At 37.5% G+C, this 25,361-nt stretch overlaps 1 protein-coding gene across 4 annotated transcripts in view; it reads left to right on the top strand.

Moving 5' to 3' along the window:
• Positions 1–25,361, top strand: part of GABRG3 (gamma-aminobutyric acid type A receptor subunit gamma3) — a 333,357-nt gene that overhangs the window by 258,938 nt on the left and 49,058 nt on the right. For all 4 annotated transcript variants that reach the window (XM_072030545.1, XM_027446836.3, XM_027446825.3 and 1 more), the window contains exon 6: positions 22,886–23,023. In XM_072030545.1, the coding sequence (XP_071886646.1) occupies positions 22,886–23,023 (138 nt within the window). The remainder of the gene's footprint in view (positions 1–22,885; positions 23,024–25,361) is intronic.

Below are 25,361 nucleotides of genomic sequence, written 5' to 3'. Positions count from 1 at the left end.
AATAGCTTCTGAGGAAGAACTGTCACTGGGTTTCATTCAGTTTCTGGGAGATGCACCTTTTCAGTGCCTTTTCTTCCCCTTTGTGCCAGACTGTGTGCCAGAATGACAAGAACCTTTTGATTTTGAAAGAACATGTCTATTTTTCCCCTCTTATATCTGGTCAGTGCTAAATAATATACAGTTCACTTATAAATTCACTGATCAATAGTCATTCAAAGGGAAGCTCACGTGTAGGAAGGTGGAGATATTTTTAGTCTTTTTTTTTTCTTTTTGTATATATGAATATTCATTGTGTTGGGGGAGGAGGAAGGAGAAATTGGTTTAAAATTGATTTCAAATCCTCCTGAAAGCTCTTGGGCTGAAAACACTGGAGAATTAAATTCTCTGCCAGTCACAGAAATCATCCAGGATGAGTAGTGAATCTTCATTCTGCTGCCAAATATAAATTTTCCAACTTGATCAGAAGGAAGAAGGCCAAACATTCAGCAATGACAAAGAAGTTGTTGGCCTCCTCACCACCACTACCATCCCCATATCTCTGCAGTATTTGGCAGATAAAACAATTTGTACTGTGCCAGCTGTGAAGGCATAAAAAGTAACTGGGGAGGAGCAACTCTGTCACAGATCATGTACCCAGCTATCATCAAAGGGAGCAAAGATCAGCCACAGTTTGACCTTTACTTGAACCAGTAGCTTACAAAGGCGAAAGGCTCTACGTGCCATTATCAGCTCCCTGAGTCATCCTGTCCTCTCATGAAAATTAAATTTTATCTTCAATACGGCATTCCTGAGCTCTCGATGAGAGGATAGCAGAAAGCATGGCTGCGTGCAAGCCTGTCTTTAAATTTATCTATCTTCTGGAATCTGAAGGAAACCAGTTATCACTGGGGCTTAAAAACAGAAATAGAATTTGATTTTTCTTTCCAGCTGCTTTATGTGTTTATGCAAGTGAAATATTTTATTGAAAAATAATTTAATACTTTTGTAATAACCATGTTTCTTAAGGAATGCGATGTTGCTATGCCAGAGTCCCTGCTGTGTTCTGTAAACTTTGAATTCATTACTGAGGAAAGGCTATCAATATTTTTTCATTATTACAGAATCCTTTTGCTCTGAAATTAACACAGAGAGAGAAGCAGGACAGATGTCATTTGCTTTCCTTAATGTAGTCCCATGCATCCAAAATTCTCTTGTGAAGTTCGCAGAGTGGCCCTTGGCAAAACCCTTGTCTGGTTTTAATTCCTTCTGAGCCAAAATGTAGAATTTACTTAGCCTTCCCAGGGAACTTGCAGGTTGAAGGATCTGCAGGTCTGCCCTGTAAATAAAGCATCAGCAGTAATAGCTCCTCCTTTGAATTACTGTAGGTGCAAACATGCTATAAACCACCAGCTCCCAATTGGTGAACAACACCAGTGCTGGTGCAGTTTGTGGTGGAACACAGGATTGAGGAACATATTAAGGGATCTTACTAACTTTTTGGTGATGTCTTACAGTCCTTTTGAATTGATATGGTTAGAAATGGGCTCTATCCTAAAATATTTACCCACTCTGGAGAAAATGGAGCCATTTAGCTAGGTGTCTGGAAAATGGCATTGCCCAGAAAGAACATGTAGGTGGAGACTGGAGGTGCCTGTGTCTGCACAAGTGCTGTTGCCCCTTTGTGTTCCCAGCACCAGCTAGGAGGAGGTTGTGAAATGCTTGTCCTTTATTGGATAGTCCCACCTCAAGTACTAGGAATATGACATCTGGTTTTGGATGTCTGGTTTCTTAAGAATAGGATGAACTGTTGGCAAGTTCAATAATAGTCAAACAAATTGACATATTCGAGGTTATATGCTTGAATGTCAAGAGACTAGGAAAGTGTATGGACCTGAAAACATGCTTAGTGTAACAACAGGACTTTGGAACATTTCAAAGGATCATCTCAAATGTGCAACAGGACACTGGGAAACCAGTGACCCTCTGGGATGAGCAGTGCAGTGTAGCTGATGTAGCTGGAGACACCAGAGTCCTCAGTACTTCTCATGACTGTTGGTCTTCCAGGATGACATGCAGCTGTCACTTCTCCTCTGAATTGCCTCCCCTGCTGGTCTCTGTCCGAAATGGGGAGGAGGTTCCACACAGGTCTCCCATGCCACTGGGTACTGGTGCTTGTTGGCTTTGTCTCTCTGCTCTCCTGAGACCTAGGGTTCAGCAGACATTACCCAAATATGATCCAGTGTCAGTTCAGAAACAGAGTTACCTTATGAATTTTTCCTATAAGGAAGTCTTATTCCTCTACTTTGTTTAGATTTATATTCATAAAGTAAAAATTAGACTCTGTTCTTCTGTAGCAGATCAGGAATTTAGTCTTGGGTTCCAGCTATAAATATGAAAATGTGCAGTAAGGGGACTTTTATTTAGATTATCTAAGAAGTAAATTTATGAGCCAGGATCAATATGATGTCTGTAAAAGCTCAAATTTTGAAGACCTTTCTGAATATATTTTTGTTTAATATTAATACCAGCAATGAAATCACAGGACTGCTCTTCAGTTTTCCCTCTCTGGGACCCTACCGAAGAGTGAACATTATAATGGTTAACTATAGTTTTGTCTGGTGCAGAAAGTGGGATGGTAGCCACCTCCTACAGTCACTGCTCAAGGGCACTGTGATTGTCAGCCTCTTTGTGCATAGCAGCTTTATAGTAATCATAATTTCAGTGGCAATTGACCTTGCAAATATAAGGTCCTGAGGCAAAGAAATGATTTACAACATAACCAGTGGAATGGTGTCCAGGGTAGAGAGCTCAGCAGAAGTGTAGCAGGATCTAAGACTGATGACAAAAGGGAGTATATTTGCTTCCCAGACATAAACAAGAAATGCATTATCAGCAAAGTGTGAAGAACACTAAAATAATGAATGTGTCTCCAAGCTATTTTGGAAAAGGACTCACCCTTTTAGCTCTGCTCAATATTGCAAGGAAGAAAATTATCTTGGCTCACACCTCCTGGGTGTGCAAGGACAGCAGAAGCAGAGCATTTTATTAACATAAGTACTCTGTCAGAAGCACAAGAACTACTAGATCAAAACAGACCATTACATCTCTTATGTCTAGTCCAGCCTCATGTTCAAGCAACAGGTAACACCTGACGTTTTTGAGAAACTGAGAGAGAGAATTAAATAATTTGTTAATATGAGAATCTGCCAATGTGAAGCTTGTGGATTCTGCACAGATCTGAGTCAGGCCTATGGTGGGTATCCATGCCTTCCCAGACAATTACCCTGCAGCCAGAGACTTGTCCAAGGTAAACCAGGTGACAAGAGGACAAGACTGGTGATTTCTGCACTTCTGTACTATTTTATGCACCTCGAGCTGAGAGGAACTGCCAACACAGGCAATCTGATAAGGAAGAAAAGACCCTCCATTGACACTGGCAGATTTCCTAGCAGCACCTATGGTAACCCTTCTGCCTTCCTCTCCCCAGGGGGGACCCATCATTCCTCCCAAGAGGGGAGCTTCCTGATGCTCTCAGGTACAGGTCAAGATGTGTGCTGAAAAGAAAAGAGGGTTTATGACTTTCCTGAGCCTATTTCATTTTTCTTAAATTCCTATTCCATACATCCTGGTCTCTTGATTAACTGCAGGCTTGTTTAGTGTCTTTGGAGTTTTATAATGATAGTTTTGATAATAACTGTCACTGGACAATAAACTTTATTGGCCGATTGTGTACTTCATTGAAAAATAGTTATATATTTCTTTTTAATTTTCTGCACTCTGACTTTAATAGCATGTTTCCTCCTTTTTGTAGTCTGTGGGGACACATCTAGAAGCACTCGTGCCACCTTCTAGATGTCATCCGTTATTTTGAAAGCTGTTGTCAACACCTCTTAGTCCTTTATTATTATTTTTTCCTAAAGTAAACTGTCCCAAACTTTTCAATCTCTTTTCATACAAAGGTTTCTCAGTCCAGCCATTCCCATCATTCACCTCTTAGCTGCCTCTTCTTTTTTTTTTTTTTTTTTAATAGGACAGCTGGAGATGAGTATCGTATTTCAGGTGACAGTGTACTTTGCAATGGAATTGTTACATTTTCAGACTGTCTTTCCCATTCTTGTTAGTTCTTACATTTCACTTGATTTGTATTTATTTTCTGACTGCTGCAGCCCTTTGGAGAGCAAGGTTTTCACTGATCTTACCAGACCTTTTCCAAAAGCTGTTACAGCTTTAATTTAGACTCTAGAAAGCTGACTGTGTAACTCAGTGTCTTCCACCTGGTGTGTGTTTTGCTGGTACAGACCCAAGAAGTGAAAGGGATCCACCGGTCAGTTCTTAAGAGTTGTTGCAGGGGATCGCAGATACCTAATAAGCTCGTGGTGAAATGTTTCAGATTATCATCCCTGAGTAGTAGGGTAGATATGAGATGGATAAATGAATTAAGATTCTTGGCAACATGGATTTTAACATCTTATATTTCTGCTGCACACCTGAATCTCCTAGACGAAAAGAGCTTGTGTACCTGCATTATTCCCTGTGGCAGAATGACAGTGTTCACATTGGAAGTGAATGGGATTGGCACTTCCTCAGAGAAAAGCTGTTCTGTCCCAAGGATGACCATCTCCAGCCCTGCTTTAACAGGCATACCATGGCAAGACTCCTAGGCTCAGATTTACTGCATCAGTGTCCTGCCAGATGTGAGAAAACTTGAGTAACATCAGACCTTCAGCCACATAGACATAAAATATCTGCTTCTCCATTACAGAAATATGTTTTTATCTTGAAAAATTGTTAATTTGACAGTACATTGCAAGAAGAATAGAAAAAATCTCTCTCAGATCACCTAGAAACTTGAATGTCTTGAATCACACCTAGCCACAATGCCAGGCTATTCATTTAAAGCAATATCTGACATCCTATTGAAACAAGCTGTTATGCAAGCAGTGATAATCCTTCCAAATTTGATAGAGTTTCTGAATTTATTACCATGCTTCTGCATTGCCCCCTCATGTTTTTTTTTTTCTCAAAAGTAAAGATTGATAAAATAAAAAAAAAAACTGCAGAAAAGAACTTTTTGACTCAGAACACTAATCTATGAGTCTTTAAGTTCCTATCTGTTTGAGAAAAACACTAATTTTTGAAGATTTACAGAAGTGCTATTCTTATTAGTTTTTAAAACATAGTAGTCCAGACTGATATGCAGTGAGATACAAACTAAAGAATTATGCACAATGGAAGGATATAAGGATACAGAAAAATTATTAGAGCAGCCTGTTACATGTAGTCTGTGCACTTTGTTGACATACTAATTTGGTGTCATACATATCTTCAGTACTGCTGTTCTACTAACTCCCTCTTCTTGCAAATGTTCATTTTATAGTCCCATGGAAGGGACTTCTGAGGTCTGAGCTCAAGCTGTATATGTCATAAATACCAGCTACCATAGTGTCTAACTTCAGCTGCATTTTTCATTTTTCAGCAACCGTAAAGATCAGGATGGTGTAATTTGGATGTGTGTGTGGGCTTCCAGTGCATCAGGCAACTGTATGTATGTAGGAGACCTATTGCAGCTTCTGGGAATGGAGACTGAACATATGACTTTCATGGTAATCCAGACTGAGATTGATGTCAGGCTCCTTGTGCCCCTGGGCGAGTTGCCTGTACAGTTAGGAAAGAAGGGAGAGGGAGAACAAATTCAGGGTGGCAACGTTTCTGCATTCTACCACAGGAACAGGGAGCAGGTGAGGGCTCTACTTTGCCTTCTCACCCACCAACAGAGCTAATGTGTGAGAAACAGCAGAGTCTCAACCAGAAGCATATATGACTGCCTCCTCAGGCAAAAAGGTCTGGGAACAGAATCATGGTGACTTCTTGGTCTTTGCTCTGTAACAGCACAGTAACATGCTTCTTTCTCTGTATCACATGTCAAACCCCAAGTAAGTCTTAAAAATCTCCTGAGGATGAGCTCCATCATCACTGCCAGAGTTCTAACTTTGTCTGTGCACTTCAGCCACAGGACAAGTTTAGCTTTGCAGCTGCACTTCCCTGAAATTTTTCTAATTACACTGTCACATTTAGAAAGGATGCAAGAAATACACAGGATAGTTCACATTTCCTGTGATAGTTAAAAACAGGCACCCACTGCTTTTAAAATGATCAGGGTTTTTGTTTGGTTGGCTTTGTATTTGTGTTGTTGTTTGTTTCTTGATAAAAAATATCTAGCAGTACTTTTTTAATACAAAAACGCACCTGGCAGTGTGACTGACAAATGAATTTTTCCCTTCAGCTCTTATCTCCTCATGGTTTATACAAACTCTGCTATGGCAGTCTACTTTAAAGGTGAGACTTTAAGGCCCCTTTGGTCATTAAAATTTACTTCATAATAACTTCAGATACCCATAGCACATTGTTGAAGCAATCTGCTAGTCAGCCTTTGCTGCAGCATCAACATCTACCTCTCCATATGTCATAACTCAGAATGGTTTCAAAATGTAGCCAGCTTTAAAGGGCTTGGCTTTGCTTCATTATAATATAGATGAGCAGCAGGTGCCATCTCATTATGAGATGCTGAGTCTGGAAAAGTGACTTTTCACTCTTAAAATTCTCTTGACTTCTGTACAGTTGTAGAGGAAACATGCCTCATGAAATGATCTCTTCAAAGCATCTGTAGCTATTATAACCTCCTAAAAATAACTCTCACCCATATCTTAATCTCATCAAAAAGTAAGGGGAAATATAAGCTTGAAGTAATTGCTCAGAAACTGGATGACATTTTTAAAGAGAAGCAGATCAAGGGGTCTCCATGCATCAGAAGGCTGGGCTACAAGGAACAAAAAAAAAGCTATGACCAGTTTTTCACATAAAGGGAGGATGTTTGCATGGTGTCCTCTCACATGTGCCGTCCTGTTGTTCTGAAGTGAGGAGCACTTCAGCTAATTAACATCTCCAGCATGCTAATTAGCACCTCTAGAAACATGAGAAATATATACTTTTCTTTTAATAATACAATGGCTTAGAGGCTCGAAATAGTTGAGTATCACAATAGGAAGCTCTGTGGAGCAAATGGCAGTGTGTACAGAGTGATCAGCAGAAGAGGATACTGAAGTAAAAACTTACTTGCCAGTAAAAACTTTAAATAGTGGGTGCCACCCTCATGTCCTCAGCAAGGTAAGTGAAGCATAGAGAGAATCCTATCTTCTCTCTGCCACTGAAAAGCATAGGTGATTTCTCTCTCATTTTTCTCCTCGCTATGCCATTTCTCTGAGTCTTTTCATCCAGATACGGGGGTGGTAAGCTGAAGATTGATCCAGTGTAAGTTATATATCCCTTTAAAAATAAAATAAAATAAATAAATAAATAAATTGAAGATGGATATAGTATTTTCTGGAGATGATTCTCTTATCCTAACCTACTGTAGGAAAATCTCTGTCTATTCTGAGGTTCAGTACCTGGTTTTGCATGCTGCTCAAATTGTCTAACCGTGCTGAAGTAGATGGACTTGGACTCTTGGACTTCAGCTACATTTTCACTCCTTACCTATCACACAACTTGGTTCACGGAAGTCCATGGGACCACTGTCAGTGTTATTTGTCAATAATGATGAGGATTCCTTTGATTCTGTGAGTGCTGCTGCACTGCCTGCTTTGCAGTGTGATAGCCTTACTGTTACTGTTGTTTTGTTTGAAAATTTCTTCTGCCAAACCAGCTGAGAAGACTGGATGGTTATTATTCTATGTATGTGTTTATTTATGTTGCCAAATTAGCAGACATGGGAAACTTTTTGCAGAAAAGATCAGGATTTATCACATACAGACAGATGGTTTCATTACAGATAGTCTAATTTCTATGAAAGGTGTGGGGACTGCTTGACTCTGTACAAGCAGCCCTGGGCTTAGGTGACCCCTTTCAAAGGAAATAGGAAACCGTTGACAATTAGGACAGGGAGACTCGTACAGATAGATATGCTGCTGTAATGAGTGGGCGGTTCTCCTTCCTTTAACTGAGAAACATGGTTTTCATTGTTCGTAGAGTCAAGCCTGAATAACTGGTCTATTATTCAAGATATAGAGCTCTCATGTTCACAAAATTGTATCCTTTCTTTATCTGGGAATCTTGTAACAGATTATTTCAAGTTTTCAAGATATTCAGATTTCACTTTGAACGTTATCTGGTTCCTTTCTCAGTGGGATTCAATTTGAAAGATGAAACAAATGTTGTCTTCTGTGCCTGTCTCACCTGCTATTCTTCTGCGTGTTCCAGCATGCAAATATAAGTCAAGGAGCATAGTTTGGGCTATAGGGTTCTTCTTGCTCTCCTCCTTCACTTGTGCATTCATTCTTGCTATCTTTATTTCCTTTATTTAAAAGCCTCCTCCTGGCAAGTGAAGAGAGGTAACACTAGGACAGACATAGTCAGCAACAGTCTGCTTTCTGGGGCAGCAGTGTGCATGTTTCTGATGACTCTTTTGTCTGTGCCAGAGTCCTGGAAAGCTTGTACAAGGTTTAAAGACTTAGACCCACCATCTGAGCCCATTACATCCGAATTGCTTTATTCCGTGTTTCAGTGAATCCTCTCAGCCATAGGACATGCCATGTTTTTTGGAGTTTGGCTTCCCATCCTGGCAACATTTTGAATGATTGCTGCCTCTAGCATCTTCAGCAATCTGTCCTCAATGAGCAGACAGACAGAATGAAGATCACTTGCTCTGCATTTTAAATTACCAGGAAGAGTAGGAAACAGCTGGGGGGAAAGGAGATAATTAAAACATATTTCTCTTCCAAAATACTTTCAAGGAAAGGCAGTGCAATAGGCTGGAAAGATAGTCCAGGACTAAAATTTGAGATAAAACAGAAGTTAAAAAGGGTGAAGATAATGTAAATGGAAAAGATCTGGTGTCAGTGGTGATCTGGGTGGGGCACATTTTGAATATGCGCATGAATACATGTGGCATGAAACAATAGAACTTCAAGGCAAGGTCATCAATTACAGTTGAAAAACCTATGCTTGCTGAAAAGCAGAAAGCAGTGTCCAGGAAGTCACCTTCCTGCCGATAGGTTGAAGGATGCAGTCTCTTACTTATCCATGTCCCTGGCCAAAGCCATTTGAGCAGGTTAAATCTGAATTAGACACACCATCTACCAAATCACTGTGTGGTAGTAGGAGAAGATCCCTTGGGAGGGATGGTAAAACAAGTAGCACTGCTGGAAAAACTTAGATGAATGCAACACAAGGGAACCGATATGCTACAGACACGGTCAGGAGATGTGTGGAGACTGAAAATTGAGATGTTGAGCTCTGCAACATGCGTTGGGACTGGATGAGTCCACATTTATATTTCTAAGAGCAGGTGCTCTTTCCCCCTCCTCTTCTTTGCAGAACGAGTCCTCTAAACCCGTCGGAGTAGCATGGTGTTCCCATCAGCCAAATTTGTGACTGCAGGAACAGTGAAGCTAATGAAGACTGGTATCTTAAGGGCATGCAACTTAAGGATGAGTGTTTGTGGCCTTTCTCTGATCCTTAATAAGTCTGCAGCCTTTTCCTCCTTTGGGGGCATTATTAAGAACTGTCTTCCCTGTTTGTGATCTTTTATTTACAGAATACATCAACTGTAAGGTTTACCTTCTTCTGTCAAATTTCACTAAAATCCATCAATGGGTGCCAAAGTTATTGAAGCAAGGGCAGACACAAACATGCACAAGGAGTATAATTACATAAGCCTCATTTCCTAAGTGAACCATGCTAAAAAAGATTTAAGTACTGTAACTTGGCCCAGAGACACATGAAGCAAAAATTGCTGAGCTTTTGATTTTCTGACTTTTTTTTTTTTTTTTCCTACTAATACTTGTCAGTATGATTTATACTGGGTCTAGAATAGCCATGAAATGGCAGCTGTGCACTTTTCGGAAGATAGGTGTTCAGGTTAGAGTTAGGATGTGAGGATTAACAAGAGTACAGAGCAATTGAGAGCCTGGGGAGAAACAGAGATTCAACCTATCCCAAATGTCTACAAAAAAAAAAAAAAAAAAAAAAAAAAAAAAGGATTTTCACAAATAGGACCTTGCACAAAGAATCTCATTGTTCTGTAATGAGATTCATTTATTTTTTGGTCTAAATACAAACACAGACACACACAAACATTTCTTAAAAAGGGTTTCCCATGAGCTGGATATACAGATAATATTTTCTTTCAGAAACATGGGCACATATTTTGCAAAAACAAATGATTCTGACAGCACCTGGCAGCTGCTTTGTGAAAGTGGTATCCTTACCTTTTTACCAGCTGTAAGAAAGGCAGGTATGTGAATTAACTAGGGCCAGAAAGCACCTTTGCCTGGGGCAGGCCTGCCAGGCTCCCAGTGCCACAAAAGGTGAGGAAGGGATTTTCTGGCATAGCTTGGAGCACCTTTGTAGTCACAACATTTTGTTTTTTTATGAGCTGAGAAGGATGTCTGGTGGTCTGGAAGGACTTGGGGGACCACAGCTTCTGGGGGATTCAGAGCTGTTGAAGTCAGTTGTGTGGTGTGCTGCTATACAACACGGTCACTTTAGCTTCAGGGGAAAATGAAGCAGAAAAAACTACCTGTAGATGGTACTTAGATTTATTTTGTTCTCAGAGAAGTTACTGAAGAACAATTCAATACTTCTGAGTTAACTATGAGCAATGCTTTATATGGACTTAAGAACTGAGGAATACTGCACCACATGCAAAAATGAACAGCATGAAGGAAGTACAGCTATTGTGGTTTAATCTGGCAGGCAGATAAACACTGCACAGCTACTCGCTCGCTCCCTGTCCCCTGCAGAGGGATGAGAGAATCAAAAAGAAGAGTACAAGAACTCATGGGTTGAGATAAAGACAGTTAAATACTAAAGAAAAATAAAAAAGAGGAAATAAAAGGAAAAAGTATATATAATATAAAAAAGAATAAACAAAGCAAGTGATGTGTAATACAATTGCTCACCACCAGCCAAGAGATGCCTTGCCAGTCCCTGAGCAATGGCAGCTCTTCTGGCCAACTCACCCCAGTTTTACCGCTTAACATGATGCTGTATGGTATGGGATATCCATTTGGGCTGATATCTCACTGGCAGGGCATCACGAGAAGCTGAAAAGTGCTTGGTTCTGTGTAAGAACTGCTCTGAAACAATTAAAACTTGAGTGAGTTTTAATTGCTCATCCTAAATCCAAAACACAGCGTCATACCAACTACTATGAAGAAAATTAACTCTATCCCAGCCAAAACATGGATGACATCTGATCTCTTCATTTTATTAGGCAAAAGTATTGGTGAGTTGGCTTCTTCAGCCTTAGCTCCACCACAGTCCTTCAATTTTAGAGCAATAATCATAGAATCATAGAATCACAAAATGGTTTGGGTTGGAAGGGACCTTAAAGATTGCCCAGTTTCAACCCCCCGACATGGGCAGGGACACTTCCCACCAGATCAGGTTGCCCAAAGCCCCATCCAACCTGGCTTTAAACAGTTCCAGAGATGGGGCATCCACAGCTTCTCTGGACAACCTGTTCCACTGCCTCACCATCCTCATAATAAAGAATTTTATACTCATATCTAATCTAAACCTACTCTCTTTTAGTTTAAAGCCATTGCTCCTTGTCCTGTCACTATACTCCGTGATAGAGTCCCTCCCTGACTTTCCTGTAGCCCTCCTTTACGTATTGGAATGCCACTGACTAATTGAGTACATACTGATCAATCGATTAGTGTCTGGGACCAAAAATTGAGAAAAAAGCTATCAAGAGACTCAGAATTTATCCTATAGTATAGTATAATATAATGAGATTTACAGTCACTGTGATACACGAACTCATCACAGTAATGTTGCTGTGATCAATGTGTACCTCAAAATGTGAGAAAAGGACATGGGATGGTGCACTACACAGGAGTATCATATAATTTCCGTCAGTGAGTGAGATGAGATATATATTAGATTTTGGGAAAGAAAGGCATTAAATGGAGAAGCAACAACCCTGAGACGCTTGGAAAGTAAATTTCCAAACCAAGGCGCCCATAAATATTACCAGAGAAGATGCAGGTTGTATTTAGTGAATTCAAAATTAATGTATATACTAATTCATCATAACACTGTTGCTGATGTCTAAAGAAAAACAGTGTGCAGTACTCTTCCTAATTTAATGGAGTGTGAATATAAATATATCAGAATCAACAAAGTGTCCTGTTTGTGTGAAACTTCATTTCATCAGATAATTTCTAATGAGCTGTTATTAGATCTTAGCCATAGCCTTTACAGAAACTACTCTTTCTGTAAGCACTATGGGATTCCAAAAGTTTGTTAACATGTATCATTAGTTGCCTACTCTTGCATGCTATGCCAGTAAAGTGCAGACAAGTTCCAGGGAGCTGAAAATGAAACAAGCTACAAATAATATTTCTATTACAAATAACAGGAATCTTTGTTGCCTTACTTTAGACTGCTATATATATTTTTTTTTCATTTTGTATGAAAGTTGACATGTGTGCCAATGACTAAAAAAAGTGTGTAAATGCTGATAAATCTACCTATAGAATGATAACAACCACATGAATAAAGTTTTTTTCTTTGTTTCTTTGTAAAGAGCTGTTAGACTGAAAACATCTGAGTGGAAGAACCTAGATGTAAATAACTGTTCCACGTGTTAAATTAGATTGTGATGTAAAACAGAAAGAGAAATAATGAGTCTTTTAGTGAAAAAAAAAAAATATATGGTTGGTTTTCCTCTCTCTTTTTTTTTTTTTTTTTTTTCCTCTCCCCTTTTCGTTATTGTTGGTTATTTGGATGTTTTTTATTATTTGTTTTTGGTGGTGGTGGTGGATTTTTTCAACAACTGCAAAAGTACTTCAAAAATCTTTGAAAAGATAAACTCACCTAATCTCATGCCTGTGTTTTTTTTTTTTCTTTTTATTGTAGTTTATACTGTAAACTGTCATTTTGTTCTGTGAAATGACACTGGAAAAAGATGCTGCATTTTCAGTTTTGAGCATTCTGGTGCCCAAATTAATTACCTTTTATTAACCATTTGTGACACATTCTGAGAATACTTGAAGACTTGATAGTCTTGCATGGAAATCTTCAGTCATAACCTGCTTCCATTGATGAAGCACTGCACATTTCTGAAGGCTTCTGGAAGCTCATAGGCTTTTCTGGTATTCCTGTGGTTTTCCAGTGAAGTCTGAAATGGGTTTCATGGCAATTCAGAAAAAAAAAATAAAAATAAAATAAATAAATAAATAAATAAAAACATTATTGATATCTGGTTCCATGGGTGTTGAAATATATTGGACAGGCTAGTCACAAACCCTGTGGACTATTTAAACTTAATATATAACTACAATTATTTTTGTAATTATAGAATCATAGAATCATAGAATATCCTGAGTTGGAAGGGACCCTTAAGGATCATCAAGTCCAACTCTTGACACCGCAACTGAAATAGAATAGAAAATTTATGTACAGGCGAAAATGTGCATAGGTTGCCATGTATTTCTACCCCAAGAATTGGTAAATAGGTGGATGTTATTACTTCTGTGGATGCTATTACTATTTCATCTTAGCAGCTACTTTCAAACAGTGAATGTCATTTGTTTTTAACTATACTTACCCAATTATTATTATTATATTGTTTGAGAATACAAAATATTCTTCCCTCTCTTAAGAAATGTAGGATATTCCTTGCCAGTTATTTCTATTTACTTTTTACAAGGAATAGCTTATTCACTTATATTTACATGTTGATAAACTACACTTCTAATCATAATATTGTGTTATCAAATTGTTAATAGATACCCTTTGTCTGGTTGCATTCATATAAACTTACTTATAATTGATTAGCAGTTGGAATATCAGGATTATGCGTGTTTAGTATGATCTTTGAACGCTTTCTTCTTCATGTGAGAAACATAAAATGAATGCTCAGTGTTAAAAAGATCCTCATATCGAATATTGAAATAAAAAGTTTATATATATAGTTTACTTGCAAATGAAAGGAAGAAGCCTGTAAGTAAATTATCTCCTTTTCCCCCATTTGCAGTAAAAAACAGAAAACTTTACAGGTGCATTTTTATTTTTTAATTTTCTTAGCTCTTTATGACCATCTTGTTTACATTACTGGAGTTCTGACTCCCTGATGGAATCTTAGCTTATTCATTATATGATTTCAGATGATACAAAACACGTTTTCCCAGCAATTTGTCTAACAAAGCAATGGATGAAGTAAACAATGTTGTCTTTCTCATTAGGATAGTCTTAGCTAAATCTTAGCAGTACTACACTGAAGATAAAGTTAACTATTGCCATTAAAATGCATAACTACAAGTAGCTTAGTAATAGTACAGTAGCTTATAAAAGCTTCTAGCTTATAATATCCAAAGTAGTTGAAGTTGATAATGAGCATTTATGGGCTATGTGTAATGCACCTTGCTAGGAAGCCTGTTCCAGTGTTTGACCACCCTCATGGCAAAGAGACTTTTCCTAATATCTAGTCTGAACCTCCTCTGGAAACATGAGAAAATCCTGCATACATCATAATATTATTTGACAGTCACTTACAAGCTCTATAGAGAACTGTTTTTTTGTTTTCTCATTCGAGTTCATGTAATCACCTAATCTCAAAAATGTAGCTGCTAGAATATTCATTTTGCACTGTTTGTTTTCTACTATGGAACTCAATGTATACATTTAGCAGTACAATAATAAGGCTGATCTCTCAGTAGTAGCATACAGCTCTTGAAATCTCAGCATCACTCAGACAATATTGTAGGCCCCGTTAAATACAGATTAAGGAGAGGAGAAAAGGCAAGACTATGAAATAGCTATGTGAGTAAGGAAAAATCAGTGCACATGGTGAGAAAATGAAATTTCATTTCTTTCTGGCACCTTTGTAATAATCAGAAAGCATCTAAATACATGGAGAATAGAACAAATATATATTCCAGAAAAATTCAGATCAGGAGAGAACTCAGACTAGGAAAAACAATTTCAGGACTTGAATTTTTCTGTGCAAGACAGTGGCAGAAAACTAAAGGTAAAATCTTCACATTGTTCTGTACGCTATAGAACATGAGGTTGGGGTGAAGCATCTATTCCATAAAAAGCATGAAATGCGTATGGCTAAGCAAGATTTCTATATACGCCCTTAGTATATAGATCTATACAAGAATGCTCCTTAGAAAAGGTGCAATTTATATCCAGTAAGCCAGGAGCAAGATGATCCCATCTGCCATTAATGATAAGAACAGAGTTGCAATATAGCTAAATTAGACAAATCTGAACATTTAGCAGGTGTACTAATTATCAGTGGAATAATTTGTGAGATAATCTGCTAGCCAGAGCAGTGCAAAGAGATAGGCAATAGCATTTGCTGTATGTGAGGCTTCTGAAAATTGCCTTCCAAATAAAACTGTTAACAAGCAGTAAAAACAAGTATATAAATAAAAATGTATAACAAAACATTAAGATAGGCTGGATGATGATGACAAAACTGGCTGGATGATGATGACGAAACTGTTTGTGGTTTTTTTTGGGGGGGTGGTGGTGAAGTCATTTGCAAGACAATAGAAAAAAAAAAGTTTTCCAAAACAAATCACTCTTGGTACCAATTTCAAATGAATTAAAAGGAAAAATGTTTGTTAGGCATAAAGACGTGCAAAGATGTGATGTTGAAATAGAATTGCCATAATTTCTAAATATGATCTCAAACTATTCCACCTATGATATGATTGAATATGATTTCTCACTACTGGGGCTGTTTGTGACCAAATCATAGCACTCATAGATGAGAACTATCTGTTTGATTTTAAAAGAAAACTGTGATTGTTTCAGAAAGTAGCAAGCAGAAAAGCCACATCTCAAAAGATCTTCAATGGAAAACTTGTTTCTCTTCTCAGTCTAGTCTTGTTCATTCTTTTTCCTTCTTTCCCTTCTCATTTTCACCTTTTATTAGCTTTGCTGTTTTCTCTGAGGTGAGATTAGAATTTGTCTATGAGTTGCAAGAAATGAGGAAAATGTTTGTTTACCTCCTGCAAGATCTAGTTAACAGAAAATCCTTCTTTTGGGACTTCCTTTGCTGACAGCAACACTTGTCTTTTCTTTTGAAGGCCCAAAAGATGCATTGATGCCACAACTTCCTCCCAAAAGTTAAGCTACTATGTAATATACCAGTAAATTGTATTAGTGTTCTAGCACTTCTCTCAAAAAACAGAATTAGTCCAGGGTAAAAGGGTAATTAAGCGTTACTGTTGATGATAGTGACTGGATCCTTTATTTCTTTGCCAAAGTGATATCACAATCATATTAAAATACATTTTTAGTATAAAATCTTTCTCTCTTCTTAAGAGATGTAATCAGGGCAGTTTTAGATCCATTATTCTACAGTTATAATTATGTTGGTCGATTTTTTCATGAGCTAATGTACAGTTAATAAGGTGTCAATTACCAATGCAAGAAAATAGAGCAAAGAATAACATTTATAGTTACTGTAGTTATCACTGAAGTGCAATTATCTGTAACTGCTGAAATAAATCACTTCAGGTTTTAAAGCCATCTTTACAGCATCCCTGTCTGTCTTTTTTATTATAGCTACCTTTTGAAATGCCTCATCATTCTTATCATTTTTCTTTTTTATTTTTAAATCAGCGAGAAAAAAAAAAAAAAAAAAAAAAAAGCTAATCACCTTCATTTGTGAACAGAGAACTCAATCTGCATTAAACTGTGTTTTTTTTTTTTTTTTCCTATAGGTCCTAAGTAAACACAAAGAAATGTCTCAGTTCTCTTACCCTACTTCTCCCTACCCTAATAATCATTCTGAAAAGACATAATGAAGCTTCTATACCCCTTATTTTTATTTTATTCTACCTTAAACAAGTTGAAATAGAACTTTGCACTTTCTGTGATACAATTTTGCTTAATAAGTGCATGAAGTCATGAAATCTAAGGTAATGTCATTTTTAATGGGGGAACCTGAAGGTTTCTTCTAGTTAAAAGCACATACACCTTTTGAGGACAAACATCAGACAGATACAGGATTAGATCACTATGAAACCCCTACCTCTGAAATACCGAGAATTTAGGATTTTAAATGCAGTTTGCTTTCCAATGAGGAAGCATTTAGAAGACAGATAGCAAGAAAAAAGCTCAGACAGCATCTGATTTGCCATCCATAGCATGGTACCAGAGAAAGTTGCATTTCTGGACTTCATTATCCTCTTTGTCTGTCCAAGGCAGTGTTGACACAGGTCTCCTGATTAGCCTGAAGAAGAATTTTGCATCCAAGGAAGCAAAGTGTGTATGGAAGCAGCTGGCTGCAAGGTGTAAAGGGCTATCTCAAATGGCCTGCATCTAATTGTGTCAGGGTATCCTTCTCTCGCTGGAGTATGTTAATCAGCAGCAGTTCAATCTACCACACACCCTCCATGTCTGTGGTGTAAACTGAGTAGTAGTTGATGGCGACAGCTTGTCTGTCAGATCACACTTTCTCCTGACTTCGAGTGTATCTCTACCACCCCTGGAAAAGCAGAACATTCCCAGAATCCAGCTATGTTTTTCAAATATATACTCCAGTCACAAGCATCAGCCTCCTGGCAGATACTTAACCGAACTGGTTCTTCATTTCTTGCCTGCTCCCCCTACATTTTCAGCTTTGCTGCTGCTTTCATTAACTCCTCATTGCTCACTCTGGGCATATAAATTTTTCTAAGGCTAGGAAGAAGAGATGAGTTTCCTTGTTTCATTGTTCTTTCTGCTACAAGCAGGGTCTGGCTGTGTTATATTTGAATACTAAGTGAGAAGAACCAGCAGTAAAAAAAAAAAAATCGATGTCTGAAAAGTCAAAGGACTTTTTTTTCCTTTTTTTTTTTTTTCTTTATCTTTCCATGTCTCTCATTTTTATTAATTTCAGGAGGACATTTCCAATAAAAGATTTTTTGGATGGAAGTTTGTTCCTTCAGTTGTCTGTGTCCTTTTTGATATGACCCCTTTTCTGCTGTCTTCCTCCCTTCTATACCCTTGCTAAAATAGGTTCATTATCACAGAAAAGAAGGTAACACAAAGAAATCAAGCATTGATCAGAGATGCCCAAAACAGCAACAGCACTGGGGAAATCAAGATTAGAGTCAGTATGCACTAGTAGGCATGAATATATTATCAATTTTCATATTATGGAAGTTGCTGATTTTTCATCAGGACTGATTCCTATAGCAGATGTTCTTCAAGTGCCACTTGACACCATTTTTCTCTCCTACCTTGTGACTGCACACATCTATCCAGCCTGGTGATGTTTCTTACCTTGACCATTACTCCAGCAGTTTGGTAGAGGCTTCTGTGCAAACCACTTTGTCTCCAGAGAAAGTGAAGCAGTATGAGCATGAAGAATTAAGTTTAACTATTTTCAACCTGTCAGTTATAAATGCTATGGCGGTGATGTGAGAAGATGTGGTAACATGACTTCAATTATTCCAATAATAAAAGGGAAATAAAACAAAATCCACAGACTCTCACAGGTTGTCATGACAATTTGGCTTTCTGTTATAGTAAATTTACCTCCCAAACAGCAAAAAATGCATTTATTACTTATCCATGTTTCCATTACTGGAGTTAAAATCAGTGGTACACTTTGTAAATATGTATGTTTAAGCCTTTGAGTAAAACATCAAGGTACCAATCATTTGTATTAACTGGAATAGCCATTAAATATGTTTGGTGAAAGTAAACAGGAGGTATTACATGGATACTTCCTACACGGCTCTTAAAGAAATAAATTCAACATTTTTTTTCTTGATTTCTTTTTACAAATGCATGTAAGTGCCAGTCTTATGAAAAAAAAAAAATATTCAAGGTGCTCTCTTTGATACATTAGAATACAAATCTTAAACCTTTGGAAGATATGAATAGCTACAACAGAACATACAAAACAACTATCAGGCCAAAAAAAGGCAGAACATAAAGGCACACAAATAAACTAATGGGAGGGGGAGGGTGAATGGAGGTCTTAGGCTGAACAGCTCCTGAGTTTCGTATTACCAGAGCTTGGACAGCTGTAACACAGAAGTGTCATTTGGTTGTTGGGGTTGTCTTTTTCCCATTCTGTTTTCCTTGCTGACTTACTAGCACCCACTGAAAACCCTCCTTGTTCTCTTGGAGTCTTGCTCTGCTGCAAAATGGATATTTTCACATACCCTAGAGCAAATTGTCAGGTTAAATACATTTGATAGAAATTTGATTAGCATGGATGGCTTAATGCCACAAGGTCAAGAATTTAAGGTAATTTACTGCCATTTGGTATGCTGATGAAGTGAAAGAAAACAGATATTTCTATAGATAATATATTCATAGTTGTGTTGTAGGCTGAATAGTAGAGGTTGTGTTTTCTTCTGGAAACACTGAAAACTCCAAGTCTGATATTTTCTAAAATGATACATTTAGAGTGCTAGAAGTAATTAGGCTATATACAAGAAATATTACTTATCACTGAAAGTACCATTGTGAACAGTCATAGTCCACTCTGAAAGTTAGGTAAATCTTAGGTGTGAAATACTGTTCAATCAGATGTGTCATTTTTTCCATAAGAAATATTATATTTTTTAAATAAATTGAAAAAGAAAGTCACCCAGCACTGGAGCTGAACATAACAGCTGTTATTTAACAGGTTGAAACTCCCATTGAACCACACATACCTGCCTCCTGTGATGTAAGTAACCCAGCCATTGTAAGAGCAGATGTCAGTATCTGTGGATAAAAGGGACTGTTACTGAAAGGGCATGATGGTCTCCTGAAGTCAATTGCTTACTATCTAATGGCAATGAGTAATACTGAAAGTAGTCATTCTCAAATTGAATCTGTCTCTTAGACAAAAATACAGGAAAAATACTGAACAACAAGAATCATCAGCTTGCTCCTGACTATGTGCTACTTGTACCAGGATAAATAGCTATGTCTTACGTCATACGACAGCAAGTTTCACATGTTACTGACACTGTAATGAATTTTAGGTGGGCTGTCCATGGGATGAAGTAGAAAGACCAAAAATCGGGAAGAATCATAGAATCATCTGGGTTGAAGAAGACCCTTAAGGTCATCAGATCCAACCTAACTGTACCACGTCCACCACTAAACCATGTCCCTAAGCACCACAAAGATGTCTCTTAAATACCTCCAGGGATGGGGACTTCATCACTTCTCTGGGCAGCCCGTTCCAGTGCTAGACAGCCCTCTCCATGATAAATTTCTTCCTGATACCCAATCTAAACCTCCTCTGGCAAAACTTGACACCATTTCCTTACTTTCTATCACTTGTCACTTGAGAAAAGAAACCAACATCCTTTTTGCTGCAGCCTCCTTTCAGGTACCAATAGAGAGCGATGAGGCCTCCTCTGCACCAGATTAAACCTCCTCATTTCCCTTAGCTGCTCCTTATATCTTGTCCCTTTCTAGTCCCTTCACCAGCTTTGTTGCTCTTCTCTGCACATGCTCAAGTAACTCTATATTCTTCTTGTAGTAAGAGGCTCAAACCTGAACACGGTACTCAAGATGTGGTCTCACTAGTGGCACATACAAAGGGGCAAAGAAGTTGAATTAAAGACTAATTGACGCAACTGTTTCAGTAAAGCTTGAAAGAAAAGTAAAATGTTCATTTTATATCCATCTAAAATAATATGTTTAAGAAAATGTTACTTCCAGGATATTTAAAATATTTTTACTTGCAATAATTATGGTTAAACCTTAATAAAATAAAATAAAAATATATCTTTGAAGTTAAAATTTTAAAGGTTTAATTTTTAAAATGTTCGACTGAAATATTTCAGAGCTGAAATCTTTAATTTTGAATATGTCAAATGAAATAAGTTGACACTTCCAACTCTCCCGAAACTGTTCTTTCCTTCCAAAATATTAGTGAACTCCGTGTGTCACCAAAGAAAGATCCATACTCTCTGGAGTTATCTCTTGCTGATCAAATTTCTCCTGTCATAATGCAGACACAATCCCACATTTTTCAGATCCTAATATTTTGGTGTCTTCAATGTGATTTTTATGAGAGAATATTTTTGAATTCACCTGAGAAAAGGGGTCCTGCCTGCTACAAAATCTGAAAATTAGTGCTTTGGGCAACAAGTTCTGCAGTGTGAGCTGGTGCAGGGAGTGCCAGAGGACAGTGGTTTCATTTCCTCTGTATTGGGAAGCACATGCATACTAGGAGGTACAGAACACATTGGCAGCCTCCCTTGTAATCCCAATTCTGCTTTGAAGGGAGGGGACAATTCTGCCACTGCCACCTGGTGTGAGAACACAGCAGCCACAGCATGATGAGGAGGCCATCTGATGCCTCTTTTGTCCTGAACTGTGTGGAAAAAAGTATCCAAATTAAACCGAGTTAAGAAGGTTTTTGAGGTAAAATGTAGGCCTTTCAGTTAGACAAAGACATTGTTTGGTTAGAAATGTGATCAGAGTGCTCAGTCAAATAGGAGTCAGGCTCAAGGAGATTTCAGAGTATTCATGGCTAAGGCCACCAGACCCTGCAAAGCTCTCTATTCTTTCACTGTACCTCTGCATCTTCTGCCATAATCTGCCAGTCAAAAAAAAAAAAAATTAATCTTTAAATCAGTCTCACAAACTGGCACAACAGAATTGGCAGTGAAAATTGCTTGGCAGCAAGAGATCTTGTGGAGAGTGGCAGGGCTTGTGCTTATTATTCAGTTGGGTTCTTCATGTGTTGTTCCTTTATTTACATTGATGGAAAATATGTGAATGTTACATTTTGAATTAACACATAGTAATTTTCTACAGATTAGAATTGAGGGACTTGTGGGTAATTTTCATGCTGTGTTATGAAAAGGGATAAATGAGGTCATGTACACCTTATAACAATGCCCCAGTGGGATGAAACTTTAAACAAGATGACAAAATTGCAGATAGGAACACATCAAAGAAATAGCACCATGACCACAGAAGGTGTTTTGCAACGTAAATATCAAAACTTATTAGTAACTGATGGGGAAAAAAAAAATACTGATGAGATAGGTATATTAACTGCCTATTGTGAGGTTTTTAATTTGCTTTGTAATCTACACCTACTGTATTAATTATTAGATGAATAGGAATGTATTGGATTATGCATTAGAGAACAATCTAGTCTTAACTGTTGTAGGCATGTTGTTTTCTAGATGGTCTATTATATGATTAAGGCTGGTTGAAAATTTTCTGTTGGACTGCTATTGGAAAATGCAATCTCTTACAAAAAAAAGGAAATTAAATATTGGCATGAGAATTCTGTTTTCTAAGTTCTAAATTGATAAAGGAAGACTTTCAGAAGCTATTTCAGCTGTGTAGATCAGGTGATGCCTTGTTAAATACTGTGGCCTTTAAAGTATGTTGATGGCATAATCACATTAAAAATCCCAGGCTAATTAAAAAATTCACAAGTTTCTGCATTGTTTTGAGTTCATCTTGTAAGTACAGTAGCACACATACCATTAGAACTATTGTCACATTTAAAACAATCTGTCCTTTTCAATTGTTTACATCTTTTCCACCACCATTTTTTTTTTCCTTTTATTAGTTTTCACAACATATTCAGAATGCATGTAAATCAGTATATTTACTATGTCTGGATGTCTGGACTTCAAATCAATGGCATCTCTGAAGAAACCTACTTCTGATAGAACAAATCAGAATTTTTCTCCATTGGGAAAAAAAAAATCATGCAGAATCATAGCGTTCCTCAAATTACAGCTCTATTTTTGTGTGTCTTGTTACTCTTTTGTTGAATTCTGCCACCAAGATCACTGACAAAGCATCAGATCAGAAACTGAGTTGTTCTCAAATATGAGGCAGATACATTTTGGCACCATCCTTTTTATGAAATAAAATGTATATATGCATTTATTTATTTATTTATTTTTAGATGGCTACCCTAAAGAAGAAATGATTTACAGATGGAGAAAAAACTCAGTAGAGGCTGCTGACCAGAAGTCTTGGAGACTCTATCAGTTTGACTTTATGGGTCTCAGAAATACTTCAGAAATTGTGAAAACCTCTGCAGGTAAGAATGACACAAATGGCAGTGCTTATTTTAGAAAACTACATATTTCAAAATATTTATTCCAAGTTTGCTTTCATTCAAATATAAGTTGATTGTCATGTGTATCTATGTTGACATAAGACCTCTAAAGTGAAGACTTTAAAACTGTTGGCTTTGGTTAACTTCCTTTTTTTGGTTAACTTCATTTTCTTTTTCTTTACTCTTTATATAATTTCACAAACTAAAGAATAAATGATACGTTGGCATGGCTGTTTGTTATATACTTAAAGTTTTATATTATTCTCGGTTAAGTTTATTTAAGCTATTCCTGCATTGAGACATATATCTTCACCATAAATTAAAGATTTTAAGCACAATGGTAGGGTTAGTGATGCTAGAACCTTTCTTTCATTTAGCCACAGGCTTAGTATTTTTCTTGATATTTCAAAGGCACTCTATTTCTCAGCTGATAAATGCGTTTGCTAATGACCTTACTGACTGACTGTAATTAAAATCTAATAATGCCTCTTTTATTTCTTCAGAAGTATTACTCTTTCTTGTAATAACAGCAACATGGGTAAAAAGGTGTTTAAATAGCACATGTTAGCTGAGCTGGATAAGTTCTTATGAAATTCAAACACTATTGAAACTTTATGCATGACTGAAGTAAGCTTCATGATTACTCCGACTCTGTAGTAAGCTCTATGATTATCATTTGTTAAGTCTTCTCTCAGCCAGAGACCGATTAGAAGTAACCACCTGCTTAACTGATGGTAAATTTTTGAAAATCCTATTATTATTATTATTATAAGCAGTGTTGTGTTACAATTTGGGAAAAAATGAACAATTAATAAAAATGATTAATCTCTGAAACTACTGCTGTTGGGTGATTGCCTACCAACTGACATTACTAATGTATTCTCAGGACCGGATAGCAACTTTTATTTTGTTTTATTTTTTAATGAAATGTCACTAAAGTTTTAGCGAATACTTTGTTTTGGTAATTTAGCAGATCAAAATGTTACAAGTATGTAAAAGTTTTTTATGTTATGGATACAAATCCTTGAAGTCTGTGAGTTTCTTAGGAATGCAAATATATCAGAGGAGTAATCAATAAATTGAACCAGGTGCTGTTGGGTAATAACAAAGCATGAAATAACAACTCATTAAAGTATCTATTTATAGAATCATATAATCATTGAGGTTGGAAGAAACCTTCGAGGTCATCAAGTCCAACTACCTGCCTGACCTACTGAGTCTCATGGTTAAACCATGTTTCTTAGTGCCACTAAGGCAGGCACATCTGTTAATGGCACAGGAAATATATTTCCTATGTTCTTTTTGAGGCCCTCATCAACCCAGGGCCCGGAGTATGGAAAATTAACTGTTGCATTGGGAAACCTTGAGCATGCTTTATGCTACAATGCAAGGATTTCCAAAAGGAGGGTGGGGCACAAAGCCTGCCTGGGACTGTGGAATATGTCTCAGAGGCAAAATTTAAGATATTTCTCTGACTACCTGCAGTGAGCACAGAAGTATATGCATAACAGGGAGACTGTGTTAGGGTTGCCCCTACAGTAATGTGGATGCAGGAGCTCCCTTGGTTTTGGGCTGCTCCCTGGAGATGCCACTTGCCATGGACTAGCCTCTGGGAGCCCGTAGATGTCCCACCAGTCGCCATCCTTTTGCAGCGTGGAGACAGAAGGAGCAGCATTGTTTAGAGTGCAACTCAGGAAATTGTTCAGAGTTATGAGATGGAGTTGGGAAAAGGAAAGCAGGCAGAGTACCAACAGCAGCTTCCTGACAATGAGAGCTACTAAACTGTCATCTGTTCCTCCTCAGGGAAATTACGGAAACTACTATTATACAGGACAAAGTAGATCAGACAAAGTATGAGAAAATGTACTGCAGGCAACAGTCCTCCACAGTCCTGCACTAACAGAAGATGGATTCAAAAGCCTAACATCTTTTTTTACTTCTAACTTACATCCTCCTGCTGTTTTATGACACTATTACTTCTCAATAAAGTGTGTGTTCATCTACAATATGGGAGCTGCCACAGCATCACCTACCTGTATCCAGTTCAGATGTACCTTTTAAGCTCCTTATCAGCAGTGTTACAGTGATAATGAAGACAGGTCACACTGACCACATGGCAACAAGTTGCTTTTCTTCCAGTATTTGTATAAGCCAGTTCATTTTCCCCAAATGACTAGATTTTGTACTCAGCAGAGTTTTGCTAGTTGATATTATTTCAGTCTTCCTTTTTTTTTTTTTTTTCCCCAAACATTTAAATAACCCTTATGTTAATCTGGCAGTTTTGGAGTTATACAGGTAGGAAGCCAGCTATAACAAAGAC

Source organism: Anas platyrhynchos, chromosome 1 (genome assembly GCF_047663525.1).
Source record: "Anas platyrhynchos isolate ZD024472 breed Pekin duck chromosome 1, IASCAAS_PekinDuck_T2T, whole genome shotgun sequence".
NCBI classification, from domain to species: Eukaryota; Metazoa; Chordata; class Aves; order Anseriformes; family Anatidae; genus Anas; species Anas platyrhynchos.
This window is presented reverse-complemented; position numbering and strand designations above follow the sequence as displayed.